Source organism: Mustela nigripes, chromosome 9 (genome assembly GCF_022355385.1).
Source record: "Mustela nigripes isolate SB6536 chromosome 9, MUSNIG.SB6536, whole genome shotgun sequence".
Classification (NCBI taxonomy): Eukaryota; Metazoa; Chordata; class Mammalia; order Carnivora; family Mustelidae; genus Mustela; species Mustela nigripes.
Window position 1 is genome coordinate 86,316,953 of NC_081565.1, and position 22,160 is coordinate 86,339,112.

At 34.3% G+C, this 22,160-nt stretch overlaps 1 protein-coding gene and 1 pseudogene across 1 annotated transcript in view; both read left to right on the forward strand.

Annotated features, from left to right (window-relative positions):
• The window catches only part of JAK2 (Janus kinase 2), a 135,007-nt gene extending 130,055 nt beyond the window's left edge, over positions 1-4,952 (forward strand). Inside the window, exons 24-25 of the mRNA XM_059411990.1 lie at positions 1,340-1,453; positions 1,715-4,952. Coding sequence (XP_059267973.1) covers positions 1,340-1,453; positions 1,715-1,822 — 222 coding nt within the window. The 3' untranslated portion in view covers positions 1,823-4,952. The remainder of the gene's footprint in view (positions 1-1,339; positions 1,454-1,714) is intronic.
• Positions 4,953-13,274: 8,322 nt separating this feature from the next.
• On the forward strand, positions 13,275-15,054 carry LOC132024166 (26S proteasome regulatory subunit 10B-like; annotated as a pseudogene).
• Positions 15,055-22,160: the final 7,106 nt, after the last annotated feature.

Genomic DNA, 22,160 nt, shown 5'->3' on the forward strand with positions numbered 1-22,160 from the left:
AGTAAATAAAAGGGAGGAGGTTGTATACGTTCTTTATGTTATTTTTAGTAAATCTAATTTATTCACTCTAGAAATTATTGAAAAATTTAAACATTTAAAAAAAATTTCCCTGTTCTAGAATTTTTTTAATAAGGAAACCAGAAAAAGAAAATAAAAATCATCTCTAATTAATCTTCTTAAGGTAACCATTTTAATATTGTGTGTTTTCTTCCAGGCTTTTTACAATTTTATGTATGAAAGTGAAATTTTATCAAAAATATTTCTTTTATAAAACAAAAGTCATACTGTACACTTTGCTATTCTGCTTTTTCATAAGTTTTATAGCATGGATATTTTACCTATATTAGTAAATGTTTTCTACAAATATAACTTCTAACTTCTGGGAAGCAGTTTATCATAAGAATATAATTTCTGGACAGTTCTTTTCCATTTTTCAGTCTAATTTTAAGTAATACTTCAGTGAACATAGTGAATTTCCTTATGTATAAATATTTATCTCTTGTCAGCTTAGAATAAAAGTACAATTATAGGTAAAGGATTAGGAACTCTCTTAAAGCTTTTTATTTATTTCAAAATGATTTCCAGAAAAATTGTACCAGATTGTACTCTCAATAACAGTGCCTAAGAGTTTACATTTTATCATCTGCCAGTATTGACCATTATATTATGCAGTTTGGTCAAATTGATAGACGTTATATTTATTTGATTTTAATTTGTACCTCTCCTATTAGTGTGATTGAGTGCATATTTATTGGATATTTGGAGTTTATATATATATATGTGTGCATTATCTCATGTGCTTTGCCCATTTTTATATTCATAATTTTTCTTACCTACTTATAAGAACACTTTATAACTCTCTAAATGATGTGTTCATAAATATTTCTCTAGCTTATAGTTCAGGCTTTACTTTTAGGAATTTTTAACATACAAATATTTTCTCTCCATTGCATTTATGCTTATATATGCATTCTATGTTATCTTTTTATTAAGTCCTCTTTTACAGTCAACATTTATTTTAGCTGAAATGTAATATGATATGTTAAAGCAACAATAAAAATACCAAAGCAAATATGTTTTAGTTCACCTGTTTTGGGCCCTTCTCAGGAAATTTGTGCCAAGCATATTATAGTTATGGAAATGGCATGATAGGCGTTCCACATTCAGTTGTCTTTTGTGAAATATGATTGAAAAGAAAGGTTTTGGTGCCCAAAATAGTTTGTCCTTAAAAGGTCTCAAACATATCAGAAGACATACATATACAAAATTTTTCACATTTACTGGAAGTTGGGAAACTGATTCAAATTAAATATCATTGAAAAGTGGGTTTGTATTACAGGAATTTATGCGCATGATTGGCAATGACAAACAAGGACAGATGATTGTGTTTCATTTGATAGAACTCTTGAAGAATAATGGAAGATTACCAAGACCAGATGGATGCCCAGATGAGGTAACCCAAAAAACCATTTTTTTATCCACATTCATCAGGTGATTTTATTTCCTTTTTATACAAGGATTTCAGGTCACTTTATGACATTTAATTTGCTGAGCTCTTGGATAAATAGCATCATCATAGGACTGTGGACCTAAGCATGACCGTGACATGTGCCTGCCTAGGACAATTAAGTGGAATTTCTCAATTCATGTCTTCCACCAATTAAAGATGGCACTTTGTGTTCATTGTAATTGTGGCTTATTTTCTCTTTTCTAGATTTATTTGATCATGACAGAATGCTGGAACAATAATGTCAATCAACGCCCCTCTTTTAGAGACCTAGCTCTTCAAGTTGATCAAATAAGGGACAACATGGCTGGATGAAAGAAACAAACGTCACTCTGAGACCAAAATAGACTTAAAGAACAAAGTTTTGTATTTCACATTACTGTGGACTATTATTACATATACCATTGTTAGGTATATCATGATGCTAGCCAGCAATGATGTGGAAATATCCATTCAAAACTTTCAAAGTTTAGTGAGCTTTTTCTTCGTGAAGACGTCGGTAAAAGACTTGATGAAAAGTCCTTAGCAAAGAATTTTGTGATTTCACAAACCTAATCAGTCCGTTAACATCACTTTTCTTTGGCAAAAGAAAAAAATAGACTTTTTTCAACTCAGAATTTTGAAAGATGAAAATATCATAATGTAGATTTTACAATGTTGACGATGCACAGAATATGTATGTACAGTTTTTACCACAGTGAATGTATAATACCTTTGCATCTTGTGTGATGTTTTACACAAGGGCTGGTGTTCATTGATAATGTTTCCGAATTTTTCCATAGTTGATCTACAATAATGTCACTATACAAATTATGCTTAGATAATTGAATAAGCACCTTGCGTTCTTGTTCATCTATATCACTGGCCAGCAATGTAAGCAGTTGTACACTTTCAGCTTGTAGTTCTATGTACTGTAAATATTTTTCAAAGCAACGGGAACAAATGTTTAGTTTCATTTGTATAGGAAATTTCCCTTACCCTAAAGAATACCTTTTGAAATGGAACAAGTTTACAAAGATATAACACAATCTATTTTCTTATTTGTCTCCCTTGTATCTCTTTGTGGTGAGTATGTTTTTAAAATAGAACTATCTCCAAATTTTTCTAAGACTGCAGTGAATAGTTTTCTTTTAAAATTTTGAGATTATGAATGCCAGGAATATTGTCATGCATTTAACTGTTAGCTGCTAATAAGATTTTTCAATCCCTGGGACCTTTGGTCATGCATTACAATTAAGCATAAGCCATAAAATATATTGTTTTTTAAATGTATATGCTTATTGAGATGCGTAATAGGTTAGGAATTTTTTTTCTGAAGAATATATATTTTAGGGGTTTCAGAAATCTCTTGTCATAGGAGAGATTTCCTTTTGTTAGATTCTCATATACAAGGGAGAAATGAGAATAAATTGGTGAAAAGTATCCTTGTTAATTTTATTCAAGAATGCCAGTAAAAAATTCATAATATATGTCTTTAAGACAAATGAGAGATATATATTTTCAATTAAGTATAAAGAATTATTTGTTGTTACCATCCTTTGTTTTAGTGCTACTCCAATGTGGAAACCATACATAAAATGTGGTGGGGAAGGGTTGTGTGTGTTATTTATACAAAGTTTAAAATACTTATTAGTATTTCATTTAACTAGAGGGTAGTTTATTTTCAGTGGTATATGCTGTTTTTTTTAACTTGTACTTAAAACTTTTGGTTATTTTTTGGAGGTGGCTTTGAAATGCAAATTATATATTTTTTAAAAATGCCTTACACAGAAAGTTTGAGATTTTTTGGTTGGAAAGAAGGAAAGGTAAGAAATGCTTTTTACATTATCTTTAAAGCATTTTAGTAGTTACCAAATACAGAAAACATCTAAAATGATAGTATATTAGGTTTTTAAAAGATTTCTGAAATTTTGATGAAAGTTGGATATAATTTTTATTTAATTTGTGGACTTCTCAAGGATTTGTATAAATACTACAATTAAGAGATCTTCCATGCTGCTACTTTTCAAGTCAAAAGTAGAATATGCTTGATTTCAAAAACCTAAGTATTTAAAAGATTTTTAAAGGTTTATAACATTTTGTTTGTCTTTAAAAACAAAGGTATTAACTAGATTACTTAAAATTTTTTTCTCTTAATGTTTCAGTTTTTAGTTTTAGGGAAAATAATCCCACATAAATGTTCTGAAGTTTTTAGAGTGGGATGAGTACCTTATTGTAAAATTCTTAAATTTGCAAGAGAATTATTATTCATTGAAGATTTGTGATGTTTTAAATTTTTATTCTGACTATACATAAAAACAAGTTAACCTGCAGCTGTTCAGTTGGTTCTGCACAAGAAATAGGTAAGTAATTATTGTACCAGTTAATGCCAAATGTTTCTTCAAATTAATATTCTTTAGAAATGAGGGTAAAGATTTTCTTAGAAGTCTGTAATTCTGTAAATATTTCAGTATATTAAGTTATACAGTCTTTATATAAATAATCCCTTACTTCCATGCCTACTTACTTTGGGAAATAGTCACTTCCTTATGTTATCTGTATGTATGCTGCCAGTCACGCTCTAATTTGCTGTGGAAGAGTGCTGTCTTACAAATTAAGACTTCTCTTTTAAAGTTAAGTGAAATTTTTACCACAAGTATAACTCGATACTTAAATTTTATTTAAATACTTTTATTGTGGAGTAGATATAAGAAAGTACCTACAGTTCTATACCAGGGGAGTGGCGTTATGTGGTCCGTTTACAGACTGCTGTTTTCTTTGTTGTGCTTTTAGCATGTTTCTACAAAATTGAAATATTGGTGTAATAAATATTCAGAAATTATTTTCTTTTTTATTGTCACCTAACCAAGGAAGGGGGGGGGTATACACATTGATGTAGGGATATGCAGAGAAAGCCTTGTATAAAAAATAGTAAATTTGTCTTTTGATTTTTTAAGAAGCGCTTAAAATTGTTAACTCATGATTGTTAACTCATGATGTGCTCTTTATGAACACTGCTGTATCCACGCCACGTCTGGTACTTAAATTATCTCTAAGGAAGGTTTTTTTTTTCCTAATTTTTCAGTGTAACCTATTACAGATCTTTCAGTTTGCTGTATTAGAATAAATAATAATAGTAAGTATATAAGTCAGCAAGATTATCCAAACAAAAGACTAGGTTATATATGTTAAATCTCATTTTATTTAAGAAAAAAAGTCAGAGTATGGATCTGAGAAAATACTTGGCATTTACTCACAGGTTTGGACTGGTGTACTTAATTTCAAGATAAATAGGATGAAGTGTTTCACGATGCTGACAGGAACATTTAGAGAGATATCAGAATGACAAGAGAATTTTAAAACTTTCAAATTCATATCAGATAGCCTTAACTTTTCACATGAATCAAACTTTTAGTAAAATGCACATTATATCCTAAATAATAAAATATTTAATTTTGTAATCTTACCAGTTTTATTTTACTTTATTACCATATTTTCTTTAGATTAAGAAGTTAGTTTCTATTGTACTTATGCCATATGGGATTGCTTGGTTGGTGCAGGCCCTAAAATACTGTTCACTTCCAGTCTTATAAATTTATAAGGAAATGCTCCAACTGAAACACTGGTCTTCATTAGTATGGTTGTAAAAGTTAATGATCATCATTCCATGGTAAGTCCTTTATTTGCATAACAAATTACTTAACATTTTATTTTTGAAAGTAACTGTAGCAGGTTTATAATATAAGAACATTAAAAGAGCTTTAAGAGTCCCTGTTCCCGGTTACCCACATTCTTAGATTTTGTAAATGGTTTACATTTTAATACTTGCCTAGGAAGCACACCTATAGATGCTATTTATTGGGGTCAAGCAGGTCAGCTTTGAGCAGTGTGAGCAGAAGCTTAGCTTTTAGGGGCACCTGGGTGGCTTAGTTGTTAAGCATCTGCCTTCGGCTAATGGTCCCAGGGTCCTGCTTGGTGGGAAGACTTTTCTCCCTCTCCCACTCCCCCTGCTTGTGTTCCCTCTCTCACTGTCTCTCTGTCTCTCTCTCTGTCAAATAAATAAATAAATAAATAAATAAATAAATAATTTTTAAAGAAGCTTAGCTTTTAGATCTGTTTGTAAATAACAATAAATTGAGCAAGGGGGTGAGATAGAGATGGCACAGCAGGTAATACGGATGCAGCGGGCAGCTGAGAAGGCAGATTATCAGTTGCAGATGATAATACAGTATCAGAACAAGTACTAGAAACACAAATGAAAGGATGCAATAGAGGTATTTTTTGATCAGTTATCCTTTCAAGTACAGTTGTATACATAGATGGAAACCTTTAGATGATTTTCAAAAAAAAAAAGGTAAGGGGATAATATTTTTAAGAGTAAGTTTAGGTGCTTTTATCTTCTTTATTTTTTATTTTAGGTTCTTTTAGTTTTTGTTATTTTATAAAAATATTTATTTAAGAGAGAGAAAGAGAATGAGCAGGGGAGAGGGACGGTGAGAGAGGGGAAGAAGACCCTCTGAGCAGGGTGCCCGATAGATAGATATATAATGCTATATATTAATATATTAATGTATGATATAATATTAATATAATATTGTATAATTATATATAACAATATTTATAATAAATGTATATATGATATGATGTATGGTATATTGTATATTATATAAATATAATGTTTTATATTTATATATTAAAAGTTTATAGTGATTAATAATATTAGAGGTTAAAGAAATCACAGTAAAGAAAATGGAAACCAAATGAGAAAGATAAATCTAACACTCAAGGTACTCAGTTATGAAAATGGAAATTTTCTTTTTTGACTATTTGAAATACACTTATGCTTTCTTCTTCTGCATAATAGTTTTGTTGAAGGTTGCTATAGCAATGAGTCTTTATAGCTATCCCTGATTTTAAGTATATTAACACAAAGTTTATTATTTTATGTCCTTAGTAACATTATTTTATTTTTTATTTCTTCTTATTAGTAACATTTTAGACCCATCAATTTTTGGTTGAAGGAAAAGTAAAAAGAAAGTTATTTGCAGGATCTAAGACTTCATTTTGATTCTTAGGAACAAATGACTGAATTTGCTAACACTTGTAATCTACATAACCAAGGTGTCAGGGCCCTTGAACTGCAAGCTGCTGGGTGGCCCAAAGCTAACTGACATAATCAGAAGTGGTTTGTGTTAAATGTTTGCAATTATTCACTACTATTCAAAAAGCATTTTAAAAAATAACAGTCACTATTTCCTATAAATCCTTCCAGAAGAAGGTTTTTTAAAATGCTGTTGTTTTTTTTTTTTTAAGATTTTTATTTATTTGTCAGACAGAGCAAGCGAGAGTGTACAGGAGGGGGAGTAACAGGCTGAAGGAGAACAAAATACCCCGCTAAGCAAGGAGCCCCATGCAGCGCTGAGTCCCAGGATCCTGGGATTATGACCTTAGCTGAAAGCAGATGCTTAAGCGGCTGAGCCACCCAGATCCCCAATCCATGTTTCCATCAGTAATTTTGAGGATAGTATGAATCTTCTAGTACCACTTCTTTCCCTTTCTGTTAGTGATTTTATAACAGTGCATTGCAGCTTGTTGAATAGGAATTCTTGATAATAAGAGTAAAGGTATTGTTGACAATGAAAACTGAAACTGAATTTTGCCTTTTTATTGAAGGACTTGGAAAATGTTGAACTCTATCATTGTAAATTCCTTAAGAGACCCCATTTATTTCCAAAAGTATTATTACAGGGAAACAATTTTTCAAAAACTGTAGAGGATAGTTCTTTTCTAAAAATGGTTTGTAAATCTGAGACCTACGGGACAGTGAGTATGGTTCTGGGAAAAAAAGGAATTTATAAATTTCTGTCAGAGCTGAGATTAAATTCACATTTTGTGGGAATTTTTCTAACATCTTGAATTTCTCTTATTTTAAATTTGCTATAATAAATGTGGAGGATTAGAGTACAAATAACTCAGTCAAATGCCAAAAATACTTCAGCTCTAATAATTACCTAGGTCATTTTCTTATATTTGCTCCAACTTGCCTCTTAATGGTCATATTCTTAGTAGAATTCTTTCTCCTCTCTAAGATAAAAAAAAAAAAAAAAAGTATCCTGTCCTCATCGTGTATCACTTCAGATCTTCCTACATAGGTATTCGCAAATCCTGGTGGTATATCCACTTAGAATTCCCTGTTAGATAAATATTCAAACAAAACCAAGAGATAAAAAAATTAATTATGTTGCAACTCTGAGAATATTATCCCTAATCATGATGTTTTCAGGGATCCAAGTTTGCTGTGGCCCCAAACAAACTCAGATACAAAAAAGGTGGGTATCTTGGGCCTGGACTTAGTATGAGAGAGTTTCATATACTACTTCTCTTTAGAACATGGTTTTTTAAGAGCTATCACCTGTAAGAGGGTCAGTACTCTTATTGGGGGAAGAAAACTCTTTTTAAGTATAGAGCACATAAACAGATATGCTGTGCTTTTAAAATTTCATGGTGGAGGAGAAGAGGGAGAAAATGAAAGGTCAGCTTCTGGTTGGGGAAGGGAAAAGGGAAATAATATAAAGACAGTTGAGGAACATTGCTCTAGAGGGTACTCTTACGGACATGGGCCAAACCAGCACTACCTCAGAAATGACCTCAGGAAAGGGAAGATATGTGTGTCAGAACAGCCGAGAGTATGAGAGCTTTAAGCAAATATTCCAAATAGTGTATCTGAAATAAGAAGTAGCTGATATGTAATCTTTCTAAAAAGTAATCTAATTTTAACCTCTCTAGAATTTAAAGGTTTTTCCTTAACAGATATAAAAGTTGGGTCCTCTTCAGTGGAGATAAATCCCTGAGTACCATTTTGTTGTCTTGTTTTTACATTTTACAGTAAGTAAGATTTAATACTCCCCTCAAAAAACTTAACAGGTATTTTAATAATATATGACACATTAACAATTTGCTTATTGGTCAGACAAGGAGGTAATAAAGTACTTTTTGATATTAAAACTATGTCCTATCACTGTATATTAAAGTAAAAAATAAAATTTCCACAGAGAAAAAGGAAAGAAGCAATGCCAAGTTAAGATCATATTTATTTTATGAAATGAAATTTATGGAGAAGACTGACTACTCATTTTTGACTGAAAAAATGCTACAGGGTTTGGTTTGGTTTGGTTTAATTTGTTAACTATCTTCCAGGGTGTGAAGTGGTGTAGCAGTGTGGTTTTGATTTGCATTTCACTAATGATGAATGATGTTGAGCATCTTTTCATGTGCAATTTATTGGCCATTTGGGGAAATGTCTATTTAAGTCCTTTGCCCCATATTAAAATTGAGTTTTGTGTTAAGTTTTGTGTTAAGTTATAGGAGTTCTTTGTATTCTGGATATTAACCCCTCATCAGATATATAATTTGTAAGTTATTTTTCCCATTCTGTGGATTACCATTTTACTCTGTTGATTTGTATCCTGTGAAGCACAAAGTTGTTCAATTTTGCTGTATTCCAATTTATCTCTTCTTTTGGTGTCCAAAGAATCACTGCCAAATCCAATGTTGTGAAGCTTTTTCACTATGTTTTCTTCCAAGTATTTTACAGCTTTGGCTCTTACATTTATGTCTTCAATCCATCTTTAATTTTTTTCATATGGTGTAAGGTAAGGGTCCAACTTTATTTTTTTGCATATGGATTTCCAGTTCTCCCAGCAACATCTGTGGAAGAGTGTCCTTTTCCCCACTGAATGATCTTGGGGCACCCATGTTGAAAAATCATTTGGCCATAAATGTGAGAGTTTTTATTTCTGTTTTATTCCAATAGTCTGTGTATTTGTCTTTATGCTAGGACCATACTGTATTGATTACTAGTAGTTTTTGTGGTTAAGTTTTGAAATCAGGAAGTGTGAGCTTCCTTTGTTGTTTTTCAAACAACAAACAGCTTTGTTGTTCTTTTTCAAAAATTGTTTTGGCTTTTTGGTGTCCCCAAAATTCCATATGAATTTTAAAATTGGTTTTTCTATTTCTGCAAAAAAATAGATTTTTGCAGATCTTGGGGTTTTGATAGGGATTGCATTAGATCTGTATATCACTTTGGGAATAGGTAGTACTCTCTTATGTGGATTATCTCATTTTATTTATACAACTTGTAGGTACTATTATTTTTCTCATTTTAGGTGTGTGGAAACTGAAGTTTAGCAATATACAATAATTTCCAAGTCTCACGTATAGAAGGAAGAGATGCTACAATTTGAACATAGGCAGCCTGACTCCAATGCCAGAGTTCATAATATGTGTTGCCTTTCATAGCTTTGGCAGCACACATAAAGCAGCAATAGATTTAGGTAAGCTTTCTGCAGTGATCCATAGTTATACTGCCCAAGTGGCCAGGTGACAAAACCATTTTCCCAGTACAAATTATTTGAGTATATTTTTAGTTGTGTGGCTACACATCCTATGCTCTGAACAAAAGAATTTAAGTGGGCAAACATAGAAAGTAGGTCTTTGTGGAAGGAGCAGTATAAGGGATGATACTGCCTTTTCCTAGAGCTGAGAGAAAGTTGAAAGTAAATGAATTTTTTAAAAGTTTGGACTAGATGATCTTTGCCTTTGAGAGTATTCTGCCAAAATTCAATTTAATTAACATACACTGTATTATTAGTTTCAGGGGTAGAATTTAGTGATTCATGGTACGCATTAAGTGTCCTTCTTAGTGCCCATTACCCAGTTACCCCATCCCCTGATCCGCAACCCCTCCAGCAACCCTCAGTTTGTTCCTTAGAGTTCAGTGTCTGTTATGCTTTGCCTCCTCTGTTTTCATCTTATTTTTCCTTCCCTTCTGCTATGTTCATCTGTTTTTTTCTTATATTCCACAAATGAGTGAAATCATATGGTATTTGTCTTTCTCTGACTTACTCTGCTTAGCATAATACCCTCTAGTTCCATCCACATCATTGCAGTTGCAAGATTTCATTCTTTTTAATGGCTGAGTAATATTCCATCACATCTTCTTTATCCATTCATCTGTCAGTGGAATCTGGGCTCTTTCCATATTTGAGCTATTGTGGACATTGCTGCTGTAAACACTGGGGTGCATGTGAACTTTCAAATCACTATGTTTGTATCTTTTGGATAAATACCTAGAAGTGCAATTGCTGGGTCATAGGGTAGTTATGTTTTTAACTTTTTGATGAACCTCCATACTGTTTTCCAGAGTGGCTGCACAAGCTTGCATTCCCCACCAACTGTGTTGGTGTTGGGAAAATTGGATAGCCACATGCAGAAGAATGAAGCTGGACCACTCTTAAACCATACACAAAAACAGGCTCAAAATGGATGAAAGACTTAATGTGAGATAGAAATCCATATCCAGGAATCCAATCCAATCCAAATCCAGCTTTGGTTTTCTTTTTCAACATTCATTTGGCTATTCGGGGTCTTTCTGGTTCCATACAAATTTTAGGGTAGTTCCAGCTCTGTGAAAAATGCTTGATGGTATTTTCATAGGAATTGCGTTGAATGTGTAGATTGCTTTGGGTAGCAGGGACATTTTAGCAATGTTTGTTCTTCAGATCTGAGCTTGGAATGTTTTTCCATTTCTTTTTGTTTTCCTCAATTTCATTTATAAGTGTTTTTAGTTTTTAGAGCACAGATCTTTTATATCTTTGGCTAGGTTTGTTCCTAGGTATCTTACGGTTTTGGTGCAGTTGTAAGTGGGATTGATTCCTTGATTTCTCTTTCTTCAGTCTCATTATTAGTGTATAGAAATGCACCTGACTACTGTGCATTGATTTTATATCCTGCAACTTTGCCAAATTCCTGTATCAGTTCCAGCAATTTTTTGCTGGAGTCTTTCAGGTTTTCTACATAAGTATCATGTCATCTGCAAAGAGTGAAATTTTAACTTCTTTGCCAGTTTGGGTACCTTTTTTTTCTTTTTTGTCATCTGATTGCTGATTTTAGGACTTCCAGTACTATGTTGAACAACAGTTTTACCATCAAATTCTTAACCATTATGTCAACATACTATAAATTATTGAAAAAGTACCGCTTTTCAGGACAGTTATACCCAGGAGAGATAACTTTCTCTGCTACCCTTATGAACAAGGATTCTGTCATTTCAAGACCTTCAACATGTGTCCCAAACTGCCTTACCTAGATTTATTTCTTCTTACTCCTCAACAGTAACTTTCAAATCCAACCAAACTGGTTTATTCACCATTCATTCCCTTATAGTATCTTATAGCTTGGACTAGAGGGTATGGATAGAAATGGAAAGACATAGAAACAGATCCAAATGATGAATTGGATGGGAGGGGTGACAGAAAGGAACAAATCAAGGATGTTCCCTTGGTTTTGGTTTGATGGATGAGTTCTTATGGAGAAGGAGGGAGTTTAGACAGAATTCCATTTGGGACATGTTGGGATGCCTGCAATATTTCCAAGTAGGGATGTCACATAGATACATAGATAAACATTTAAAATAACAGATATAGGTAAGGTAACTTAAAGAAGTGTTTTTAGAGAAAGGAAGCAAATAGAGGGTAAGGTTCTGAGACAATCACTTAAAGGTTAGATAGAGAATGAGTCAGCAAAGAAAGACAAATAGTGGCCAGGGAAAGAAGAAAACAAGCAGAGTGGAGTTTCGTGAAAGCAAGAGAAACGTGTTTTTAAGTGGGAAAAAGTGGTCAGCTTTTTTTTTTTTTTTTTTTTTTTTAAGAGAGAAGTCGGTAGGGTGAGAGGGAAAGAGAGAATCTCAAGCAGGGGGCCTCACAATCACAACCCTGAGATTATGATCTGAGCTGAAATCAAGAGTCAGGTGCTTTACTGAGCCACCCAGGCGCCCCATGGTCAATCATTTTGAATGTTATTTACTGAAGCACCAAGTAATAGAAGCTTTGTTCACTGACCATTGTACTTGGCCACTGTGAACTGATGGTAAATTCATTGTAGGTTGAGGACAGCTTCCAGACTGGATCCGGTTGAGGAGGTTATAATGTTGGTAAGGAACTAAAGACAGTGTGGGTAGATTACCATTTGAGAAGTTTTGCCATGAAGGGGAACAGGAAAGTAAACTGATAGTGGGCAAGAAAATAAGATTCTTGGTATTTATTTGGGAGTTATTATATCAAGTTTATATGCTGATGGAGTGAGCCATGAAGAAAGAAAAACTAAAGGGGTGCAAATTATAAAGGGGGTAAAATTTTGAATGGGATCCGGGCACAAGAAAGAAATGAGTCTTTAATACATCAAGGACATTTCTCCATTTACAGCTAGAGGGCAGATGGTAAAATGGTAAATACAGGTAGGTTTGTAAATTTGGTAGTAGAAACATGAGAGCATCTTCCTGTGTTTATTCTGTATTCTACAGAAGTTTGAAGTGAAATTACTAACCAAAACTGATAATTTGATGGTACACCCATGTCTCATTTGATTACTATGGTTTTTGTTTTTGTTTTTGTTTTAAGAGATATTTCTTTTAGAGAGACAGCACATGCATGAGATTTTGGCAGGGGCAGTGAAGAGGGAGAGAATTGCAAGCATACTTCCTGCTGAGTGTGGAGCCCTATGTGGCACTCAGTCTCACAACCCCTGAAATCATGGCCTGAACTGCAGTCATGACTCAGACACTTAACTGAGTGAGCCACCCAGGTGTCCCTTTTCTTTCTTTTTGATTTCCTTGAAAGATCTTTGGAATGAGCAGAGCCATCCATCCCCCAGCTTCCAGTGCTGCTGTCCTTCCTTCCACCACTTCGCCCACTCTAATGGCCATGGCCATTCTTGGCATCCCCTGTGAGTGATGGTCATCACAGCAGACCATAGAAATAATGAGCTTCCAGCACACGAAAAGATGAAGGAGCACAAGAAGATCAACAACTGTTTTGAAGAGTTAAGGGAACAATTAAAAGAACTTACCGATCAGTATGAAAAGTCCGAAAATGATCCAAAGGACCCAAATCTGGGCAAACTATGGATGAATTACTTAAGAACTTAACCGAAGAAAAATTTTGTTGTTAAATGAACCAAGATAGGTTGTCGGATGTCATTGTTAGCTTGAAAAAAAGTAAGCTGAAGCCAGGAACGAGAGTTGTTTTGGCTGTGACTACATTGATACTTGCCAAGATCCACTGGTTTATGCAGGTCTCATAAGCACATAGGGAATATTTCTTTTTGTGAAGTAGAGGGGTCAGTGGAAGGGTTGGAACAGATGAGAGAATTCAGAGGTAATAGAAATACCTTTTTACAAACCTAGAATTGTATCAGTATAGGGATACTTCCAAAAGGCTGTTTGTTATAGGGCTAGTAGTTAAGAAAAACACTAATAGCAAGAGCTGCTGTTAGCCAACTGGAATGCAATTTCTTAAATGTAGCATATAGTTCTGTTGTAGACAAGTACATTGGTGAAAGTGCTCATTTGATAAGAGAAATGTTTTCACCAGGAATCATCATTCATGCATCATTTTTATAGATAAAAAAAAAGGTGCCATTGGTGGGTACTTGTTTCCTGGAAGTACTTCAGCTGATAGATTCAGAGAACTTTATGGAGTTATGCAAATGGGTGGATATGATACTGTGCACAGATAAAATAATCATGGCTACAAACAAGTACAGTGGATCCTGCTTTGCTGTCTCCAGATAAATGGAAAAGATACACATTATGTATAAGCAGGTTAGCTATCTTGAAAATCTGTGGCTGTAACATTACAAAGCCTGATTAAATAGACTATTAGAAGCATATACAAAGCCTTCAGATGACTCATGGAGCAGACCTGAAAAACGTTTGCACTGAAGCAGGCATATTTACAATTCATGCTGATCATGAGTCTGGAGTATAGAAAGACTTCATGAAAGCCATCAGAAGTAACTGATTTTAAGTAGCTAGAGTCTAAATTGGACTACAAACCTGAATTCTAAAAAGATAGAACATAAGATGAATTATAGGTTTTTGATGGCTACATGACACATTGACTTAATGTAAAAATCAGTTGAAAATGAATGCAGTGGCAGTAATACTATTAAATGTGTATGAATTTAAAACAAAATAGTAAAAATATGTAGTTTGTAATAGATGTAGAAGTAAAAGATATGGTACAAATAGAAAAGACGGGGAAATTAAGTATACTGCTGACAAGGTCTATAAGTGCTTGTGAAGTGATATTTGAAGGTAATTTGTGATAAAGATGCATATTGTAAACCCTAGAGTAACCACTAAATGTCAAAATTAAAATTTAAAAGAAATAGCTAATAACTAATAGAAGCAATAAATTGGAATTAATTTTTTTTTAAATCAATTCAATAGAATGCAAGGAGAAAAAAGAACAGAGATCAAATTGGACAAATAAAAAATAGCAGGAGCCTAGATTTAAGCCCAAATCATACTGGTAATTACATTAATCAATGATTTAAACATTATAAAAAGACACATTATCAAATGTAATGAAAAGGCGAGAACCAAGCACATGCTATTCACAAGGAACCAACTTTAAATATAAAGATGAAGGTAGGCTATAAGCAAAAGGGTGGAAAAATCAGGTATAATGGAAATGCTAATCAGTAAGTTGGGAGTGGCTGTATTAATATCAGGAATATTACCAATGATAAAGGGAGACATACATAAATAACAAAAAGCAATTTATCAAGAAGACACACCATGCACCTAGTATCAGTGTTTTGAAATACATGAAATATAAATAATCTAAAAGTATAAATAGACAATTACACAATTCTACACATTTCAACACTTCTGCTAATTGACAGAACAGGAAGAATCCAAGATCCATAAATATACAGAACATTGCAATCAGCGAACTTGACCTGACCTTTATAGAACACTCCAGCAAATAGCAGCAGACTATGCATTCATGTCGAGTACACATAAAAAAATGGTTGGTTGGCAGATGGTTATCTGCCCTCTAGTTATTTCATGCCCTTCATCAAGATGAAACATATCTTGGGCCCTAAGACAATTCTCAAGAAATTTTAAAAAATTATTCTCTGTCAATAAGTTAAAACATCAGTAAAAGGAAGATCTTGTGTAATGCTATGAAAAATAGGAAACTTGAAAACAAATGGAGTTGAAGAAAAAATACAAGAGAAAATGGAAAATATTTTGTAGGGGCACCTAGCTGGCTTGGTAGAGTATGTGAGTCTGAATCTCAGAGTCATGAGTTCCAAGTCCCACATTTGGTGTAGAGCCTAATGAAAGCAGATGTATATATTGTAATGAATGAAAATAAAAATACATATGCAGGTAAGCTGTGATTAGGGTGGAATTTATAGCTTTAGATTCTTCTATTAAAAAGGAAGAAGGATCTAAACTTCAGAAACTGGAAAACGAAGGAAATTAAATTCAAGTATAGAGAAAATAAAGTTAGAAGTATAACAAAGTAGAAAAAAAATTGAAAGGGAATACCAGTGAAGGCAAAAGCTGCTACTTTGAAAATATCAATAAAATTGATAAACCTCAGAATTACCAAGAGAAAAATTTAAAAGGACATAAACTACCACAATCAGTAATAAATGGGCTATTATTTATATCCTACAGACATTTAAAGTAATGAAATAAATATGAGGTTTATGCCAATACATAGGACTAAGAACTTAGACACAACTAATTTCTTGAAAGAAAAAAAAAAAAAGCCAAAACAGACTAAAAATTTATAGTTAGAAACTTGAGGTAAAATAACTTCAGTGTGAATTTTATCAAAGAAGAAATAATATAATCTTACATGATTTTATTTTAAGATTTATTTAGTTTAGAGAGAGAGCTTGTGCATGTGTGGTGAGAGGGACAAGGGGCAGACGTCCCATTGAGCATAGAGCCCAACCAGGGGGCAATCTTTCAACCCAGAGATCATGACCTGAGCCGAAATCAAGAGTCAGATGCTCAACTGAGTGAGCCACCCAGGCCCCCTCACACAGATTCTTTATGAAAAGAAGAGAGTGAACACTTGCCAACTACCTTCATGAGGATCCCTTTATTCTAATACCAGGACCAAAAATAGACCTAAGAAAAAAACTGTATGCCCATATTCCTTATAAATACTGACAGAAAAACCCTTCACTAGTAGCACATAGATCCAGGAAAAAGGAAAAAAAATATTACTATATCACAACAGATTCTTCAGATTCTTATCTGAGGAATAGAAATTTAGTTTAACCCTCAAAAAAATCAATGAAATACATCATATTGACAAGATAAAGAAAAAAACTCATATCATCTCAATATATGCAGAAAAAGCATTGAACAAAATCCAACACTCATGATAAAAACTCTCAGCAAACTGGGCATAGACAAACTTTTTCAATCAGAATGCATCTGAAAAAATCAAGCTAACATCACACACTTAGTGGTAAAAGAATGAATGCTTTACCCTTTGGACTGGAATAAGACAAGAATGTTTACTCTCTTGTCTACATTGTACTGTAAGACCTAGGCAAGGCAATGAAGCAAGGAAACAGAAATAAAAGACATCAGAAAGGGAGAAATAAAAGTGCCTGTACTCATATATGACATGATTATTTATGTAGAAAAATCCTACACAATTTATTTTTTAAAAAGTTACTAGACTAAGGGAATTTATAATATTGCAGGATGGGTGGCTAAGGTACAAAAATTTATTATTTCTATATACTAGCAATAAAAAGTAAAATTATTAAAAATACCACTTAAAATAGCATAGAAATAAAATACTACGGGATACCTTTAACAAGGTATTTGTAAGTATTGCACACTAAAAACTACAAAATAGTGTTTGGTCTACAGTATTTTGTAGTTTTTAGTGTGCAATACTTAACAAATACCTTGTTAAAGGTATCCCGTAGTATTTTATTTCTAAATGGAAAGACATACCGTGTTCGTAGGTAGGAGACTCAATTTTCCTCAAAATTATCTGTAGATTCAGTGCAATATCAATCATAATCTCGGCAGAATTTTGTAAAAATTAACAGGGTTGCTCTAAAATTTATATGGAAATAGCAAGAACCAAGAACAGCTAATACAATATTTAGAAAAGAACACAAAGGTGGAAGAACTTAGACTACCTGATTTTAAGACTTAAAATAAGGCCATAGTAATAAGACAGTGTGATGTTGGCACAAGGATAAATGTGTGGATTAATGAAATACTACAGTATCAGAAATAAACCCACTCATATATACGGTCAGTTGATTTTTGTAAGATATGCCAAGGTGGACTGGATGACAGAACAATCTTACAATTAACATACTGGAACTACTTGTTAGCCATTTGTAGAAAATAAACCTGGCCTCTCTTCATCGTACACAAAAATGAACTCAAATGGATCACAGACCTAACATGAAAGTTAGAACTGTGAAAATTCTAGAAGCAAATTTAGAATATCTTAAACTTGAAAAAGATAAAGATATGTTAGATATACAGTGCAAAATACCCGTTATAAGAGAAAAATTGATGTTGATCTTCATCAAAATTAGAAACATATATATTTTTTAAATTATTTATTTGACAGAGATCACAAGTAGTCAGAGAGGCAGGCAGAGACAGAGAGAGGGGGAAGCAGGCTCCCCACTGCGCAGAGAGCTGGATCCCAGGACCCTGAAATCATGACCTGAGCCGAAGGCAGAGACTTAATGCACTGAGCCACCCAGGCACACCAGAAACATATCTTTTAAAGATACTTTAAGGCAGGGAGCCCGGGTGGCTCAGTTAGTCATGCCTTCGGCTCAGGTCATGATTGCAGGGTCCTGGGATGGAGCCTCCGGATGGGCTCCCTGCTCAGCAGGGAGTCTGCTTTTACCTCTCCCTCAGCCCCCCCCACTCATGTGTTCTCTTGCTCTTCCTCTCTGAACTAAATAAATACTATCTTTAGAAAATAATTTTTTTTATTTTAATTTTTTATTTTTGATAAACATATATTTTATCCCCAGGGGTACGCAGAGATAGAAAATAATTTTTAAAAAGATACTTTAAGGAAATGAAAAAGCAAGTCACAGAGTGGGAGAAAATATTTGCATTTCATGTATCTGACAAAGCACTTGTATCAAGAATTTATGAAGACCCCTTACAATTCATTAATTAAAAAAACTAAAAATGGGCAAAAGATTTGTACAAACACTTCATAAAAGAAGATGCACAAATGACCAATAAACACACAAAAAGAGGCTCAACATCATTAGTCATGAGGAAATGCAAATTAAAACCCCAGTAAGATAGCACAACACTCTCACTAGAATAGCTAAGATTAAAAAGACTATGTAAGATATATGTAAGTCAGGATTCACTTTATAGCTAAATATATTCAAAGGCCAGATTTGTAAAAACATAACCATAAAAAATTGGAAAGACTGATAATACAAAGTGTTGGTGAAAGGCTGGAGAAACTGGATATTACTTAGAAAAACCACTTGACAATTTTTATGAAGTTAAATATACACTTCTATGCCACTGCACTGCCACTCCTACGTATTTATGCAAGGGAAAAACATGCTCACAGTGAAAATTATACATGAATGTTCATAGCAGCTTTATTCCTAATGCAATAGAACGCTATGCAAAAATCAAAAGGAAAAAATTACTGATTGATGCAACAACACTGATGTATCTCAGAAACCTGAGCGAAATGAGTGAATTGAGCCAGATGTAAGAATATGTACCGGAGGGCTCCACTTATAGTGAATTTTACAAAAGGAAAGACTTCCACAGTGATGGCAGTAATCTGGGCCTGGACTGACTTGCAAATGGGCAAGGTACTACTAATCATTTAGAGTTTCCTTTTGAGATCAAACAATTTACTACCATCCTTGCCCTAATACAGTTCAAAACCACTTTTTGAACCACTGTCAGGGGCTTCATCATTCAAGCCCACCCAACAAAACAGAAGCCGCATCAGGTATTTTTAACAGTAAATTTAATATAGGGTGTTAGACTTGTATTAGAGGACTCAAAAGGAAAAAGTCAAATAGTAAAGTAGCGCAGATTAAAAACAAAACCCCACAACTTTTAGGAAGCAACTACCATGCCTGCACAAAGGAAAAAATTAGAGATTATCAAAACCTAGAAGCTTGGAGGAAGGGCCCCATGGAGCTGAGACCCAGATCTCTGCCTGCCTGGCTGGTGCTAGTGCTGTGGGAGCTTGAGGAAGGGCTCCCCAGAGATGGGACTCAGATCTCTGGGATCTCTGAGGGAAAGTATGAAGCTGGTTGTGGAAGTCAAGGATAAAACAAAAAAGACCATCACTACCAGTGGGCAGAAATGCTTACTTGGTAATGCTGACAGAAACAGCAAGAGGGGAAGGGGTCCTCTCTTGTGCCCCAATAGCAGATTCTCACAGGAAACTGACTACTAAAGGAAAAGCGTGGTTTACAGAATCCAAGTCTGAGCATCACAAAGCATAATAAAGAACAAAAGGAAATTCAGGGCTGAGAGCAGATAGGTTACTGACCAACACAGAAGTCAAAACAAAACAGAGACCAAATAAATAAACTCCAAACAAAAACACATGGATAATTTCTGCTCGTGATTTTATTGACATCAGGAGTATTGAACAAGATGCTGGGATTAAATCTTGACCCAGCTCCATCACTAACTAGCAGGTAACAACATAAAGGACCCTTAATAAGTTGCTTAAAATCAAAGTGTCTCAGCTTTCTTCCTGCTTCAGGATTGTTCTAAGGAGTCTGTAAGGAAATTGTGAGTGTTCTATGCAAATGCACTAAATCATTGTTAGCGCAATTATAAACATTAAAAGATAGTCATCAAACCACAAAACTATTATACACCCTAACAAATTATTAAAGTGTGTAGGGAAGTATACAGCTATGCAAATAGCACAGTTGGTTAATCTCACATTTTTCCCCCTTTTTTTTTTTTTTTTTTTTTTTTTTTTTAACGAGTGGGGAGAGGGCCAGAGGCCAGAGGCCAGAGGAAGAGGGAGAATCTCAAGCAGGCTCCATGCCCAGCATGGGGCTCAACTGCACAACCCTGAGAGCATAACCTGAGCTGGAACCGAGTTGGATGCTTAACTGACTGTGCCACCCAAGAGCCCCAATCTCATGCTTTTCTAATTTGGACTTCTGATGTGTGTATATCAGTAAGCTAATAAACTATTTTTATTTTTAAACTATAAGGACAAACCTATAATTCAGAGTGGGCTCAAGTGCATCACTGCATTTTAGCCTAAGCATGGGCAGTTCTCAATGGTGCATTTCCATCCAACATCAGCAGACTTATTCCACCACTAAACCATGATGCAATCTGTCATTTTGTATCTAAACGGGTGGCTCCCATATTTAGAAAGACAACTGAATGTAGACTCCCCAGGAACTGGTAAAAAAGTTCAGACATACCTATTAATGGGTTGTTTAAGTGTCTATGATATAGATACATGTGAAAAAGAACCTTTGTCCTAAGAAATAACAGCGCCAAATAGAAACAAAACTTAACTGTAAAGAACATTACAGTACATATTTGAGAAAGAAACTAGAGAAAGATTTAAAATGATGCTTACCTCTTAATGGTGGAAAGTAAGGATTCCACTCTGAATTCTTTGGAATAAGCTTTTTTTCTAATTTGCACCATTAAAAATATTTCACATGTGGACATAAAGTGGAAAAATACACCATGAACTTAGTGTTATAACATCACATCGAGTGGAAATATGCAAGCACAGAAATAGGATTTCAGCAGTATTCCACAGGACTATTACCAGTGGTTCTCGACCTTAACCCAACGTCAGGATGAGCTGGAGGGCCTGTAACAACACAGATTGCTAAGCCCCACACGGGCAGTTTCTGATTCAGGAGGGCTGGGCTGGGACTTGCGAACCGTGCCATTCCCAGGTGCTGCTCACACTGCACTGTCTTCTGACTGAGCCAAAACAGAGTGTCCCGTTAGAGCAGTTCCTTCACAGCAGAGTAGCATGGAAAGGCGTTCACTGAACTCAGTAGAGATTGTGAGATTACTGACCAGTTACTATGAAATGCAAGGAATTAAAAGAGAACCTATGATTATAGTGTAAAAGCACCTAGTAGGAGTGGGGAGCTGCTTAATTATTTTGAAGATGGTGGGACAGACTGGCATACTGGAGTGAGCCTCACTGGGGTGAACCTCATTGTCATGGGGCATCAGTCCCATGGAAGGCAGAACATACCATAATCCACTTAAATGCAGCCTGAGAAAGTTTCAAGCATGATGACAAGCATCAGCAGGTCATTCTTAGATGTCTACATGGACCATGCCACCTCCAGTAACATTTTCTTCAAATATAAATATATAGGAAAAATTGGGGTTCCCAAAGAAAATACTAAGTTCCTATTACTACCATAAAGTATTGCTAAATACCTGCAAATAGGGGCACCTGGTGGCTCAGTGGTTTAGGCTGCTGCCTTTGGCTCGGGTCATGATCTCAGGGTCCTGGGATCGAGCCCCGCATCGGGCTCCCTGCTCCGCAGGAAGCCTGCTTCCCTCTCTCTCTCTCTCTCTCTGCCTGCCTCTCTGCCTGCTTGTGATCTCTGTCTGTCAAATAAATCAATAAAATCTTTAAAAAAAAAAAAAAATAAATAAATAAATACCTGCAAATACTTTTAGATGGTGTTCACGGCAAAGAACCTACAAGGACAATTACCAAAAATAAAGTAAAAATAAATATATTAAGCTTTTATTAAGTTAGTATAATTCCCAGGATGGTTAGTATATCTCCATCACAAA